Below are 15,069 nucleotides of genomic sequence, written 5' to 3' on the forward strand. Positions count from 1 at the left end.
ATGTTTGTTTATTTTTAAGAAAGGGGGGGGAGGGGCAGAGAGAGAGAGGGGAAACAGAGGATCCAAAGCAGGCTCTGCTGTGCTATCAGCACAGAGACTGATACAGGGTTCGAATTCATGAACTATGAGATCATGACCTGAGCCAAAGTCGGACAGTTAACCAACTGAGCCACCCAGATACCCCAAGAATATATAGCCTTGTTTTCTTTTATATGCACAAAGAAATTCAGGGCGGGGGAACAAACAAGAAAAACTAAGCAGATGGGTTGGTCTCCAGGGAGATGAGCTACAAAGATGGTCAGAATACTTTCACGATATATTTTGTTATACTTTTTGGTTTATGAATCAAACATTCAAACAATTAAATAAAAAATATAGAATCTACTTTTTAAAGCTATGCTGAAAATGTAGGGATATAATAGTAAATAAAGAATACTATCAAAATATATTTCTATTTGTGTGGTACTTTCCTTATTTAGACATTAATCATCTATGAGGCTTGTCCTTGATTCAAATGTCACTCCCTCACTATGCATCAGCATACACCTTAATACTATGTCTATTCATAGTAAGTATAAGGAAGAGTGTCTGCGTTTCAGTATGATCTACGGACTCAATAACCCAGACAGTAGATTCCTTTGCAGGTTTCCAGAGGTTAAAGGCTTCAAATCACAAAAGAAATTATATAAGTTCACTTACCCATTCTGCCACCTTGTTCTGTACTTTAACCTCAGGGTGATGAAGGATGTTTTGAATCACTATGGAAATTCTAAAGATAATTCCATCTGTCCATTGGAAATAGGATTTAGCCGTTAATTATCTTTTATAGTCCTACAATTATCAATTTAAATATACAATCACACAACTTCACACAGTGTAACAGAAATGACTTCTGTTGGAGAAACAGGCTTCTAGTTATGGAATAAGTCACAGTAATAAAAGGTACAGTATAGAAAATACCATCAATAGTATTGTAATAGTGTTGTGTGTTGATAGATGGTAGCTACACTTTCAGTGAGCACAGCATCACACACAGACTTGTGGAATACCTGAAACTAACTAACATTGTGTGTCAACTACACTTTGATTAAGAAAAAACTAAAAAATAAAAAAAAAACAAAACACTTTCTACACAGGTACAGAAAAGTTGAGATATTTTGACTTAATGCTCATTGACCTTTGCAACTGCTTAGCAAGAGTTATCAATTAGTTTATTCTGAGAAATAACCCATTTCTCCTACATTATCACCTATATATGTTTCTTTAATTCTATAGATTTTGGATATTTACTCTAATTTTTTCATGACTTTCTCATGTACAATTTGATCTCATGTAATAAGAAATTATCATTTTTTTTTGTACCTTATAAAGAATGACAGGGTTTGGGGGGTGAAAACTTAAGTGGGATGATGGGCAGAAGTTAGCTTGAAAAAGAACAGATACACACATATTTGTTGCCCTCTGCTCCTTATTCTCCACCCCCCCCACAGCGTTTACTTCTAAGTCATTCACCAGATTTTTCATCAAAATTCCATAAATATAGTCACTTGTATCAAAATAAAGGGGGGAGGGAAGAAAGAATATTTGCAGATAGAATTTTAACTGGACTAAGTTGCTTTAAAAAGAAAACTTTATGTGAGAAGAAGGTTCTGCTTTTTTCTTTTGGGGATCTTTAAAGTAGTCTGATGTATTTTTTTTTGTAAATGCAAATCAAAGTCACCACCCAAGGTTTGCTGAATCTCTCTAGATGTGTGTTATAGGATACCTTACTATAAATAGCTAATGAAAAAAATATCATTTTAAAATATGTTAGGTTATATATAGAAATGAATTGATTCTCCATTATTTTGTCAATCATCTTTCTTCATGCTTATATTTTGGTAAGTCTTCAGGAAAGTATGCATAGAAAATGTAGAAAGTATATAATTTAAATACTGTTGGGGAATAGATTTAATGAAAAATTTGGAAAGTCAGTAGAAAATACATAAAACTCTGCCTCTGGAAATCCCCATATCTACCAAAATGCAAATTCCAGTCCCACTACCAAAGGAATGTTTTTCCAGTATGGGGTCAGAATCTCATACTAAAACTTTTGCCGCTCCCAGAGGTAATAGTCTAAATACATGAAATTGGTACAAGTCCAAGGACAAGTGGGTTTAACTTATGCAGACTAGGTTATTTCAGCTTCTAAAACTCTTCAGGTATTTTAATGAAGTTGATTTTATGTTCCTCTAAAAATATTCTGAATTTAAAATACTTAGAGGAATATATTCAAAACAAATGATAATAATTCAGATTAACAAAACCCATTCAGACTGTATGTCTCATCATATAAAATTATGGATATTCTGAAAGAAGAAATTCAAAAATTGCAGAGGTCCCAGAGTTATTCCAGGATCCTAAGGACAATTCTGGGAATGTTCACTTGTGCCAGCAGAGTAGCTGAAAAGCCACCACTAGATGGAGACATAAAGCATGTGTTTAAGACCAGTACTCTTTCCCTCTCAGGAAAATATTGCAAAATACTAAAAATCATTATTTTTAATCACTGAGATTTCTGAAACATTTTGGAAACATTTAAGATGTTTTTATTTAAATTTTAGATATCTGCTGCCTCATTTTTCAATTTGCTGTTATTTATAAAGGAGAAAGACCTCCAATATCAGAGATAATCTAAATGAATTTATAAATATAGTACTCTCCCTAGAGTTATATTGCTTACAGCAAATAAAATATGTGAACACAGAAAACAACCTAACATCTTGTGTTACAGATTCTCCTGTGTTATAGATCACTTTCAAAGTCATTTCTTTTTAGAAGCCTTGGAATGAAGTATCCATATACTCAAGGGAGCCTACTTGTTAAACTTACTTAAAATTGCTGAATAACACAGTCAACAACTAAACATGAGAAATGCCCAGGAGTGGACTGTCAACACTAGATAAAATCTCCACCAGAGAACTGGTAAGAAGGGTTTTGGTTTGCAGCAAAATAATTGGCTTAAGCATTGCCATTGCAGAAAATACACAATTAAGACACACTAAGGCAGGCTTTCCCATGTCATTCTAGAGGTCAAGTGGTCCTCTATAGATGTAACAACTCTCACAGTGTCTCATTAGAAAAGCTTATTACAAATTTTCATATATTCCAGAGACTTCAAAAGCTGTATGTATTATCCTACTAATGGCATCCAAGCCAGAAGAATTCATGATGGACATTTCTTGGGGGGAAAAAAGTATTTAAGAGTATATCCATTTTCCAATTAGATAACTCTTTCAGCCATGCAGGACTTCAAAGCAGAAATCATTGCTTATCATTACAGACGTGGCATCAAAATGGTATTGCTGTCTATAGGTCTTTCTCCAATTAATCATTTTTTTGGTCCTTAACACCCTTTTCAGAGTTTCTTAAAAGATATAGAAACGAGACTACTTTATTCTATATTGAAGGGTGTGAAATATAGGTTTGAAAGGCAGATTTAAAAATATTTATTTGAAAAGACAGATGTTAAAATATAAACCAAATGTTATTTTAGAGTCAAAATGATGTCTTTGGACCAGTGATGAGGCAATTATAACACATAAGTAGCATTTATAAGAAGATTGGAGTCCTGCTCATCCTATACACACGATTTCTTTAGATAACAAGAATGTAAAGCTAGAATGATTGTCTGGTCCATACATACACCCAGAGAGTAAATTTATGTTAAGAAACTGGAAGCAGTGGTACAATGAATACTTGTAAGCTAGGTTTTTTTGAACAATAATAAGGACTAACAGAGTTAGTTCCTTGCTTGGGTTACTTGTGTTGACCCCACAAAATTTAATATCCAGGGGCACTGGAGTGATGCTTCAAGCACAGAAAATAAGATTTGGTATGCAAATAATAACTGACTCAAGAGCTTTCCTTAAGAATGTAATGTAAAAGGCACAAAAAAATTATTTGTGGGAATACCTCGGTTATCCGTTACAGACTGAAATATCTGTTTATGAAAAGTAGCTTAAAGATTTTCCTAGTATACAATCTGAGGTATCAAAGTCCTATTGAAAATAACAAAAGGAAGTTTACATAGGAACATTTCACAAAGTCTAGGAAAACGCATTTCATCGATACACTGAAGAAGTCTGTCTGTCAATCTCGATCCCTGCCCACCCCCTATACCAGCGTATCATCATTGGTAGACTCAGCAAAACTCTTCGATAGTCTGGAGTTTAAAGGATTGGGTACGATAGATAGATGACAAATTTGATAGCTGTACCTATCTTTCTTACAGTCAATAAAATAGGATTCTCTAATATGTCAGATCATGATAAGCCTGAGAATGTTTACTGTATCCATTTCCCGAGGAATAAGAGAAGTGTATCTGGAGTTGCTGACAGTATGTGAATGATTTAGACATGACCTTAAGTTCCATTTATTCACAAGGTGAACAAGTAATTCTCTTTCCAATTATTTCTAACTTGACCACATCAAAGAAAAAATATTAATTAGATTACAGTCTGCCTCTAACACTTTGTTACTCTCCCTTTTTAAAAAGATAGTGAAGGCGTAGTGAAGGTGTAGAGATACAAGAAAACAATAGGAGATGGAGAGAATTTAATAATATTGTTTTCATTATATTCATTTTCATTTTTCATTTCTATTTTACAACAGTGTTACAACAGCAATATCAATTTTCCCAAATAAACACAAATGCTTAAGTAAAAATGTGAGTCGATTTAGGAACAAAACCTATTAAATCAATTGTATAGGTGGCTAAATATATGGTAAAAATTGTTCAGATGGTACACAGATTGGAGGACGTGGTTTTGAGAATATTTCTACCACATGATGACTTTTGAATATTTTTAAATGCTAGGACTGCATTTTTTATCCAGAATCATCTAAATTAGGTTTTTCCCTCTAATGTAGTCAAGTCAAACCATTTTAACTGATTCTAACGTTTGCTCGCTTTGTTGAAACCCCATTGAAGGTTATGACGCAGAGAGAGACGGCTGAACAAGGCTCTCTTCAAGAATGTCAGAAATGACATGACTGAGTGAATACAGCTCCACTCTACCAAAGTCAAGGACTCTGAAGCATCATATAAACGTTCTTGGGCAGTGGAGGACATGCCAGTCCTGGAGGGAGAATGCCACAGAGGCTCTTTGTATGTTCGTACAAAGAGCGAAATACTTAGTTAGAATTATAATATTCCCATCTACTGGCTGGAGTCCATGTGAAATATGCACTGGAAACTTCAGCTGTTGCTGCTTTTTCCTGGGGGTTGCTGGAATGTCTGCCCCATCATAAATCTCCTTGGTGTAACTACCAGAATAACCATAAACACTTCCCTGAATCGATGTCTTTATAACTGTAGTGAAATTTAGATCTATGTTTCATGTAAAATATTCCATACTTCCAATTTAAATGTCCTTACAGAGGAAGTTGGTATAACCCCCGAAGCCAAAGAAAAAATGAACTATGTGGGTTTCTTTTCTCTGGGTTTTTGTCCTTGGTGATATACTGCAGATGTTTTGGCCTCACAAGTGAAATGATTGGGGTTGAGAAAATTCCTTTGTTTCTAATAGCTCATATTTGAGAATATTACTGTATTCAAGGCAATGCTGTGGTCACCTGATTGGAATTTCTCTTTTCTAGAAGAAACTTAAATTATTTACTCCGAATTACCAAAAGGCTATGTGGTCCATATAGGTAGCAGACTAAATAATAATTCAAGTTACCTGGCATTTTCCCTGCTCGTATCTTATGTCCTATTAACTGCCATATTTGCAAATTACAAATAATATATATAGTGAAGTATATATGGAAAAAAGTCAAGAAGTATTGGCACTTAACTGAAATTTTGTCAGCCAAAAATGGACTTAGTTGATACGCAATCACATTCTAACCATTATTCTTCAACAAATAAAAACAGACAGCAACGTATTACCATATAAATTGATCTAAATGTCACCAACGCTTAAACATAAAAGTTGATTTCAGTGAGAAATTACATCACCAGCATTAGTTTTTTTGAAATCATAAAGTTCCTTAAAAAACTGGTTTCGTGAAGGGAATAGTCTGACAAAATACCATGAATATTTTTTCAGATATTTCATATAAAGCAAATTAATTCCTTTTAATTAAGTGCCTTTCTCTTAGAGCTTCCTTTGAAAGCAATGTTAGCGAAAAGTGCATGACAGTAGTACTGGAAATGTGGTCATTCCACGGGTCACTAGGAAAAGGAACTCAAGGGATTCAAGGGACATCGATTTATTTTACTAACCTTACAAATCTACAAATGTTCCCAATTATTCCACAAACAGAAATTTTGCTTGACGCTTAGGTATCCCCACTCTTAGAATACAATTTGTTATCACATCAGACATACTACAAAAATAAAAGGTAGTGATTTCTTACCATTCCTTTGTTTATCGATTCTATTAGTAACAGGCATGTTAGTGGTGACAGTGGGTGGTGTAGTACTAGGAGAGTCTACAGTAGCTGGTAATAAAGATGAGAGAGATGTAATTTTGCAAGGAGCAATGACAGTTAATATGGATGAGCACTCTATAATTAATGCTTGAAAATATATAGAGGAGGAATAGGAACCATTTCTTGCTACTAACTACAACAGACTCTAGGGTTATAATGCGTAAAATGAAGCAATGCTTCCTATGGCACATTAAGAATCACTTCATATGGCCTTTGGTATTAGAATGCACAGGAGTCTGGAGTTGGCACAAAGGAACAGGAGAAAGAACGTCGAGGTTCTAGACCCAGGTCTACCATTAACAGGTTAATGACCACGTAGTGGTTTACTAATTCAATCTTTCTAGAACTCAATTTCCTAAGTTTGTATTTAAAAAAAAAAAAAAAGAAAAGAAAAAAAGGTCGCAGAAGGCAGTCTGCACCTCACCTGTCAACTTTCTAAACTAAGTTACTCTTCCTGATATGCTGAGGCTAGAGAACTAAAGTCTCAGAAGAAAATGTGTATCTCCTTGAGAAGATAAATGTAAACAAAACAAAGAGAATGAAATGTATAGACTATATGGAATATAATGTATAGAATCAACCATTTACAGATCTCAGTAACTCTACTAAACATTGACAGATAAATGAATTTCATAAGGACAAGCCTTACAGGGAGGCCATTTTCAAGGAATTATGTCATAGCTATGCTTTTTATACTATTAAAACTTCCAAGATTAAACCTTTATGTAGTGCTTTAATAGCTTTCTAAGAGACTCAAAGAGTTATATATGTAGTAAAATAATATTAGTTTATCTTAGGAGTATGCTTGTATTAGATGTACATTTGTATGTACAATGACCATTTCTTATATATCTCAATTTACAATTACTTAAATTTAAAAACGTTTAAGTGATTATGACTACCTTCTGAAAGCTAAATTCTTTGACTCAAAATATACATCCTTAACTAAAATGATTTTCCATTTCAAAATAATAAATAATGCTTAAGAATTTATTTTTTAAAATAATGGACAATCAACTATATTTATTGTAGTGCAAAATACATCAATGAATATGAAAATGCTTTTTGGTCACTTAGGACACGAGGGGGAAAATGCTGGGCTTTCCTGCCCAGCATCAGAGACTCAGGAATCAGTTCGATAGACATCTCAGATTAAAAGAAAAAAATTTTAAACCCTTCAGATCTTGAACTAAGCACAATTAATGTTTCTTTCTATTTTATATAACTATTTTAAAACTATGCTGATTGTGGACACCACATAATGACTTTATTTTTATAGGTCGTTCAAATGACTTTATTTTTCTAGGTTATTCATCAGTAATGATATCAAGAGATAATGTATCAGAAAAGAAGCAAAGCTAATACTGAATTACATCTACCCCTACACTAGAAGCACAGAAGAGAGCTGAGGTTTTGATCCACTTCGAAGCCCTTCTATAACCCCTTCTATAATCGGAGAATCATTCTCCGATTCTCTTAATAAGAGATCCAGCTTTTTCAAAGGCACTGTCATGATTCTTAATGTGGTACATAGAACATGCTACGTCATAAAGAAATATTTAATAGAACAAATGGATGAAATGGGTCATGAGTAATTAGAAGGAGCAATGATAAAATTAAAGGAAAATATTTATATTATTATCTCAAAACTTACATGACTTTAATTATATATTATTAGCATGCAACTATCTAATAATAATATATAATTGGAATACTGGCCATAATATAGTCAATGTGAATTATAATAATAAAATTACATTAATATTAGTTTAATATAAGTATTTTCATCTTAATATTTAAGTTATATTATACACCATAAATTGCCTTATAATCTTGTCATAAGCTTAACTGAATATTTAACTTAATTATCCCTTTCTTTGTCACACATGAATACTTTTTTCAAAATAGTGCGTGACTATATTTATACAGGACCTTTGCAATAATCTTGAAAATAAAAAGAGAAAAAAATGAAATAAATCCCTGTTTAATAGCATATAATCATTCACATTTAAAAAACCTCATGCTTTATGGAAATACGGTCATCTAGTGTGTGAATGCATTCTTTCTCCACAGTGTATGTACTATGCACCCACACAACTAAGACACAGCCAGAAATTCTTCTGTTTTGCTGGGCTTTGGCTTCTCAAGTGAAAATTAAGATAATAATCAAAATAACTTCAAACACATTACCCAAAATAGCAAGTAGGACACAGAGTCCAGAGGACAACGCTGGCTCCCTACCTTGGCAGAGGGTCCCCAGATCTGCACAGTTGGCTAGTTCTGTGGCCGGGAGTGGGATCAGGTAGGAACCTTGATCAATACAAAAGGATGACACAAGTTATCTAAATTTCGGATTTAATGGCATTATCCAAGAAAAAAAAATCCATGAATCTTCTGGTTGGCATAATAGGAGCAGACCTAGAAGTGTCCAGCAATAACACTCCAACATCAAGAAAGTCTCTCAATCTTTGGGTCTTCATTTCCACAAATGTAAAATCAAGTTACCAACATTTCCCTCAAAATCTGTAACTCCATTTATTGACACTTCACAGATGAAAGGAAGAGAAGTGCTCTTGCCCATTAGAGTTTGTGTAAAAAGTCCGGGGCCTTTTCATAGAATAGATTTAGAAATTCATATAAATAAAGTAATATAAACATCAAAGGTAGGTTTCAAAAGTGAACTTGGATATTATTAATATTCATAAAATGCATATTTCTGGTTCACAGGCACCAGCGTATGCTATTTGCAATCCCAAAAATATGCTTCTGTGACTTCAAATTGGTCTCTGTGTCTTTTCATTTCAAACTTTTTTTTACTGACACATCCTCAGCAAGAAAGAAGTTTAGAGTTGATTTTCTAGTAAAAGTTCTGGGAACCTGGGTGACATGGCATTACTGGAGTAGAGTAGGAATGATCAGATATATAGGTAACAGATACTTGTGGAGGGCCTTACAGAATGCTGGCCCCATGAACGGTGGGGCTCTGTCTTCCATTGGTGAATCCCACACACCTAGTAGATGGGTACTCAAGCTTTACTAAACACATTTCTAGATGCATCATCAATGGTTGATAACATTTTGAATTCTTTCTTAAAGGAAACTATGAAAGGAAACTAAGTAAGAAAATTAGATTTTAAATTTGAAACTGCCTTTGAGTCTCCATGGACAGGTAAAAGAGAAGATACAATAATAATAAATAATATTAATAATTCAGACTTGAGTACAGTGATGGCAAGAAAGTGATGGATACAAGACATCTGAAGATAGAATGTACAACATTTGGTAACTAATTGGAGGAGAAGGCTAGGGGATAGACTAGGGGACATTTTTCTGGTTTCCAGCTTGAGAAATTGGTACATAATGATCTCATAAAAGCAAAGAGGAAATACTAAAAGAAAACTTAGGTGAGGTGGAATGAACAGTAAGTCCAGTAATGAGAAGTGAGGTGCCTGTGTGACATCTGGATACGTGGGCAGGTGTACACATTTTTGTTGGGAGGTCTAGCCAAGAAACTATGCCACAGAATCTACAGACGTGTCTGGGATGACTCAAGCTAGAGTGTAGATTTGATGGAATCATAGACATTCCTATATTTAAGTATCATACTATTTAAAAAGTAAAAGAGCTCTAAATTTGAGAAGTAAAACCAGTTCTGGTAGAAGGTGGTTTTACAGAAGTTTCACAGAGGGTGTGGCTGTGTCAAGTATACTAGAAAGGTCAAGAATGATCAAAACTGAGAAGACGTTTAACTTTACATTGGAATTCTGGTAGTAGCTGTACAGGAATTAGTTTCAGTAGCGTGGGAATGAAGAACGAATGACCGCCATTTGAGATGTGAATGCAAAAAGAGGAAGGTTGGCTATGAAAGGAAGCAGAGACAGGGAGGGCGAGTTTGAAAGATCGAAAACTTAGACAAATGGACTATGGAAAAAGGCATCTGAAGAGGCAGAAGTTGAGTCTTGCCTTAGTCAGGATTCAGGTAGGATTTTACCATCAATATTTTCTGTCCACTATTCTTTCTTATCACACTCAACTTCTCCCCCCTTCTTGAAGAGTCTCACTTCTCTGTTAGGCACTGATATTTTAGTGAGGAACTTCTGAAAATTAAAAAACCTTTAAAACCCCAAATGAGAAAATGTCAGCCACTGCAACATAAGAGAGAGAGAGAGACAGAGAGAGACCCTTGGATGGAGTTCCTGTGCTGCTCAGATTACGCACAATGCTGGCAGTCAAAGGTTCCTTAGGCCACTTCTGGCACTGATACAGTATCTCTGGAAGACAAAGAAAGATAAGGAGACAGTGCTGTGGGAAAGAAGTTTCTAGGCTAACTACACTTCCACTGCAGTATATTGAAGGACTCAGGGTAGAAATGAGGAAAGAAAATCAGAAGAGTTATGATTTAGAGCAAGATATTTAACAATTTTCTTTAACATTTCCTCAGTTTCACTGTATGATAGCAAGTTCCAATATGTGACATCCTTGTCAGGGAAAAAGTAACATTTCTCAATATTTAAACTGATCAGTTGTCCTTTTTTGGGTACTCACAGTTTAGCAAATTGATACTGTATTATAAAACACTCAATAAACACTGGTTTATGACAATTCACTATGGCAACAGAAATTAAATCTGAAGACTAAATAGTGTAAGTACAAGTGACAAATTTAATCAAAAGGAAATTATACTGATAAATGAAAGCTTCCATTACAAATATACCAAATTACATAAACAAATACCTAAAATATAAAAAGGGCACACAAACTCTTTATTCCCACCTGGTTCCATTTTCAGCACATCTGCATAAAAAAAGTTACTCTCGCAATTAATTTTCCTAGGTGGACATATTTATAGGCCAGATTGTTAAGGAAGAGGAACCAATTCTCATTCCTGGATAATGATATAATTAGTATCAAGGAATTATTTTCAAAATGTGACCTATGTGTGTTCACTGATGTTTATGGATACCAGAAAGGTTTTTAAGGGTATTTACTTAATATTAACTGTAACATTTAGAGCCAAATTTCCCTGGGAGGGGGGGAACGTAATCACTGAAAAGCTGCAAAGCTATTAATCTTTCTTCTCTCTCTGTTGTTCTTCCCAAATCCTGCCGCTTTGAAAGGAGTCACTATTTACACAAGTTGTGGTAAAAAAGACTGATGCACACCTAACAGCTCATCTGACATTCTACACAATGATAATCCAAATAACAGTAGCACTAAATCCTCACAGTGAGTTGCAACATTGAGAAAAAAAAAAATTGCTTTCAAGTCCTCTTTGCAGGATTACTAAATAGAATTTTATAAATTTTCATAAATATATTTACAACACATTATTTCTGGAAGCTATTTATGCTCATAAAGAGTTTGGACATCTTCAAAGAATAAAGTCCTTTGTAAAGATAAAGTAATTTCATCTTTATTTTATTATTTAAAAAATAATTCAGTTATCTAAAAATGCTACACTCAGTAATTTTTTTTTTTTAGAGATGAAAGGAAGGAGCCAACAATGAGTCAGAATTTTATGGCTGTGGAAGACAGAACCGTAATAATTGAAAATGGAAGGGTAGGAATCCAAGAGTTGATGAAGCCTTGATAATTAAGCGCAAAATGCTGGAAGTGAAAAGAAAAATCAGTACCAATCCAAAAATTTCTAGAAAAGAATAACAACCACGTTGGGTACTTACGAATTGTGTCTTATCTCTCCATCCACAAGCAGTTAATAAATGGAAGTGGTTAATAAATGCTTATTAACTAAATGTAGTTTGTTTGAACTTGGACTATTCACGGGGTTATACTGTACCACTCCTCAGGAAAGAGCAGTCATCAGTAAAATAAATAAAACTGGTATAGAAGGCACTGTCTGTTCTTTGTGAAAAGTGATGGACATTAGCCAGTATCTAAACTGAATCATAACACAGGCGAATACTTGCCATTATAATTAAAGAGTCCACTAGGAAAACCGTCTATCCATAGAGGTCATAAAACTGAATATGCTTAATAAAATTGTTCTAAGAAAAAGAATGATGCTATAAAATGAAAAAGAATTACTGCTAAATAAAGCATTTCCTTCTGGAAAAGGCTGACAAGATTAACTATGTTAGTAATAAAAAAGACCTGCTGAAAATTTCTTAATTAAGGTATAATTCCCCAACGAGGCTAGTGTAGGAAAACAAAAAAAGTATAATTCTGAACTTGTTGAAACATTAATTAATTATACGTTGATTACATGAAGGCTAGGGTATTTACTATTTGAAACAAATGACGGATGTTTTAACGTTAGATGGAATCAGTTCTATTTTACCATCGTTTTTCACATTATAATTTACTCGGCAATAGACCTTTGGAAAATCTATTCATTCCTCTACCGCAAGTTGATTCTGGAATTAAGGGTCATATTTAACAGATATTGTCAGTCCAATGGAATGTCAGGCATGAAATTCTATTTTCCTATTGGTTACTGTACCGATCATTAGTTTTTGGAAATTAGTTACCATAAAGAGCAAGCCAAAATGTTCCAGAAAAAAAAAAAAAAAAAAAAAAAAAAAAAAGAAAGGTTAAAATGTTAATAGAGCAAACTTTTTTATGTGTTGAAGTTCTGCATAGCTAACAAGCTTAGATATGATTTCTGTGACAGGTATTTCCTGTCAGTTAATAAGTGACTTGGGTTCTTCAACTCCCAAAGCTGATGACTGAGCAGCGGGAAACTCCCTCTCCCGTTATGACTCCTGAAACACAGCCCAGGATATCTGAATCCATGGAATGGGGTGTTTGCATCATCATGGAATGTCAAGAGGACCACCATAAAAATTAAAGGAATTCAAATACACGGATTCTGTAACTTGTGCTCTTTCAATGAAATCATTTTGAAAACTTACAGATGGCTAAGTTACCCAAGCATGTGTTTGATGCATTCCAGTAATCCTAAGCCTTGGGAAAGGAGTTGTAAAGACAGTGTTGAAGAATATCCATAAATGAATCCTGGGGAAGGGAGAGGGGAGATCTACATTTTAGCTCACCAACTGCCTTGGCCACTTTTTAAAAAAAAAATTCAGTTTCCTGCCTTATATTAAGTGAAGAGACTAGCTTAAGTTGGGATTCCCAAGCAGAAATGCCTACTGGGGCCAGAAGGCCATCTAAAGATGGAAGGGGGTTGGCTTGGAAAAAATACAAAGAATGGTAAGGGTTGAGAAGTCCTCTCCCTCTGTAAGAAGCAGATACCACTTCCCCCCAGCTGTGTTGGCCAGGCACCAATACTAACCCAGGTTTAGTTTCTTGTTTGCCAGAGAATCCAAAAATTTATCTTTATTTCAAGTCTAATTTTTTAATGTTGGTAATAAATCATTGTTTAAAAGCATTATGTGGAACAATTACAAATAAAGGATAACAGGTAAAGGCCACTGCCATCATCAATGTCTGAAAGCTAAATGAGCCCATAAGTGGCTGGTTTAACTACATGTGGCCCAGGAGATCTAGCAGATCTTTTCCAGTGTCATCCCAAGTATGTGCTTCAGAAACTTGGACCCTCATGATTCTTTGGACTAGTGTTAAGGATGGTCAAAGTTTCTCTTAAAGGCCAGACAGAAAAATTTTAGGATGGCGGGCCATGTTTCTGTCTCTCACAATCACCAACTCTGTCACTGTGGCCCAGAGGCAGCCTTAGACAATACAAAACCTCTTAGGCATGGTTGGGTTGCAATAAAACTTTCCTAGTTTGCCAATCTCTGGTCTAGAGGATTTCTTACAGAAGTTTAGGAATCCATGTATATCCTTCACATTTTATCATACTAATGTACCCAAGAAGCAACACAGGAAAGAAATCTTATTAATTTTGCTTAAAACAAATACAATGTTGGGGCGCCTGGGTGGCTCAGTCAGTTAAGTTTCTGACTTCGGCTCAGGTCATGATCTCACTGTTCGTGGGTTCGAGCCCCACATCGGGCTCTGTGCTGACAGCTCAGAGCCTGGAGCCTGCCTCGGATTCTGTGTCTCCCTCTCTCTCTGTCCTTGCCCACTCATACTGTCTCTGCCTCTCAAAAAAAAAAAAAAAATGAATAAATGTCTAAAAAAACCCAATAAACAAATACAGTGTTCATATCCTGGAAAGCTAGTGTTTTCCCACCGATCACACCTGAACCATCATACTCCTCATCCAGGCAAGAAGCAGCTCACCTACTCTAGTGTGGCTCACCTTCTAGTGCTGCATTTTCCAAAAGACAGTCTAATTTACACTTATAAGAGAGCACAGCTCTAAAACCTAACTTTTTGAGTTCACTTCCTGGTGTGGCCACTAATTAATGAAGTAACACTGCATAAATTACTTAATTTCTTTGTGCCTCAGATTTCTCATCTGCAAAATAGGGTTGGTAATAAAACCCACATCATGGGATCTGTGTTGTAGAAAACAGTTAATATGTGTAAAGACCTTAAAACAGTACCTACTACATAATATGTATTGAGTATTCAAATTAAGCGTATAACTTAAGTATAAGCAATTATTAACATATCTACTCAAAAATTTTTTTTGGTTGCCACAGTCCTCAAACATAACCCCATAGAAAGGCAACTATTAAATGGTCTGTATTATGACTTTTTAAT

General features: G+C 34.7%; 1 protein-coding gene across 6 annotated transcripts in view; it reads right to left on the reverse strand.

Moving 5' to 3' along the window:
* ADGRG6 (adhesion G protein-coupled receptor G6) overlaps nucleotides 1–15,069 on the reverse strand; it is a 141,719-nt gene that overhangs the window by 52,108 nt on the left and 74,542 nt on the right. For 4 of the 6 annotated variants that reach the window (XM_040449015.1, XM_040449016.1, XM_040449014.1 and 1 more), the window contains exons 5-7: nucleotides 8,719–8,787; nucleotides 6,403–6,486; nucleotides 700–785 (exon numbers count right to left, since the gene is read on the reverse strand). In XM_040449015.1, coding sequence (XP_040304949.1) covers nucleotides 700–785; nucleotides 6,403–6,486; nucleotides 8,719–8,787 — 239 coding nt within the window. The remainder of the gene's footprint in view (nucleotides 1–699; nucleotides 786–6,402; nucleotides 6,487–8,718; nucleotides 8,788–15,069) is intronic. The other 2 variants (XM_040449018.1, XM_040449020.1) reach the window with 1 other exon arrangement.

Source organism: Herpailurus yagouaroundi, unplaced genomic scaffold, assembly GCF_014898765.1.
Source record: "Herpailurus yagouaroundi ecotype Mexico unplaced genomic scaffold, PumYag 198, whole genome shotgun sequence".
NCBI lineage: Eukaryota > Metazoa > Chordata > Mammalia > Carnivora > Felidae > Herpailurus > Herpailurus yagouaroundi.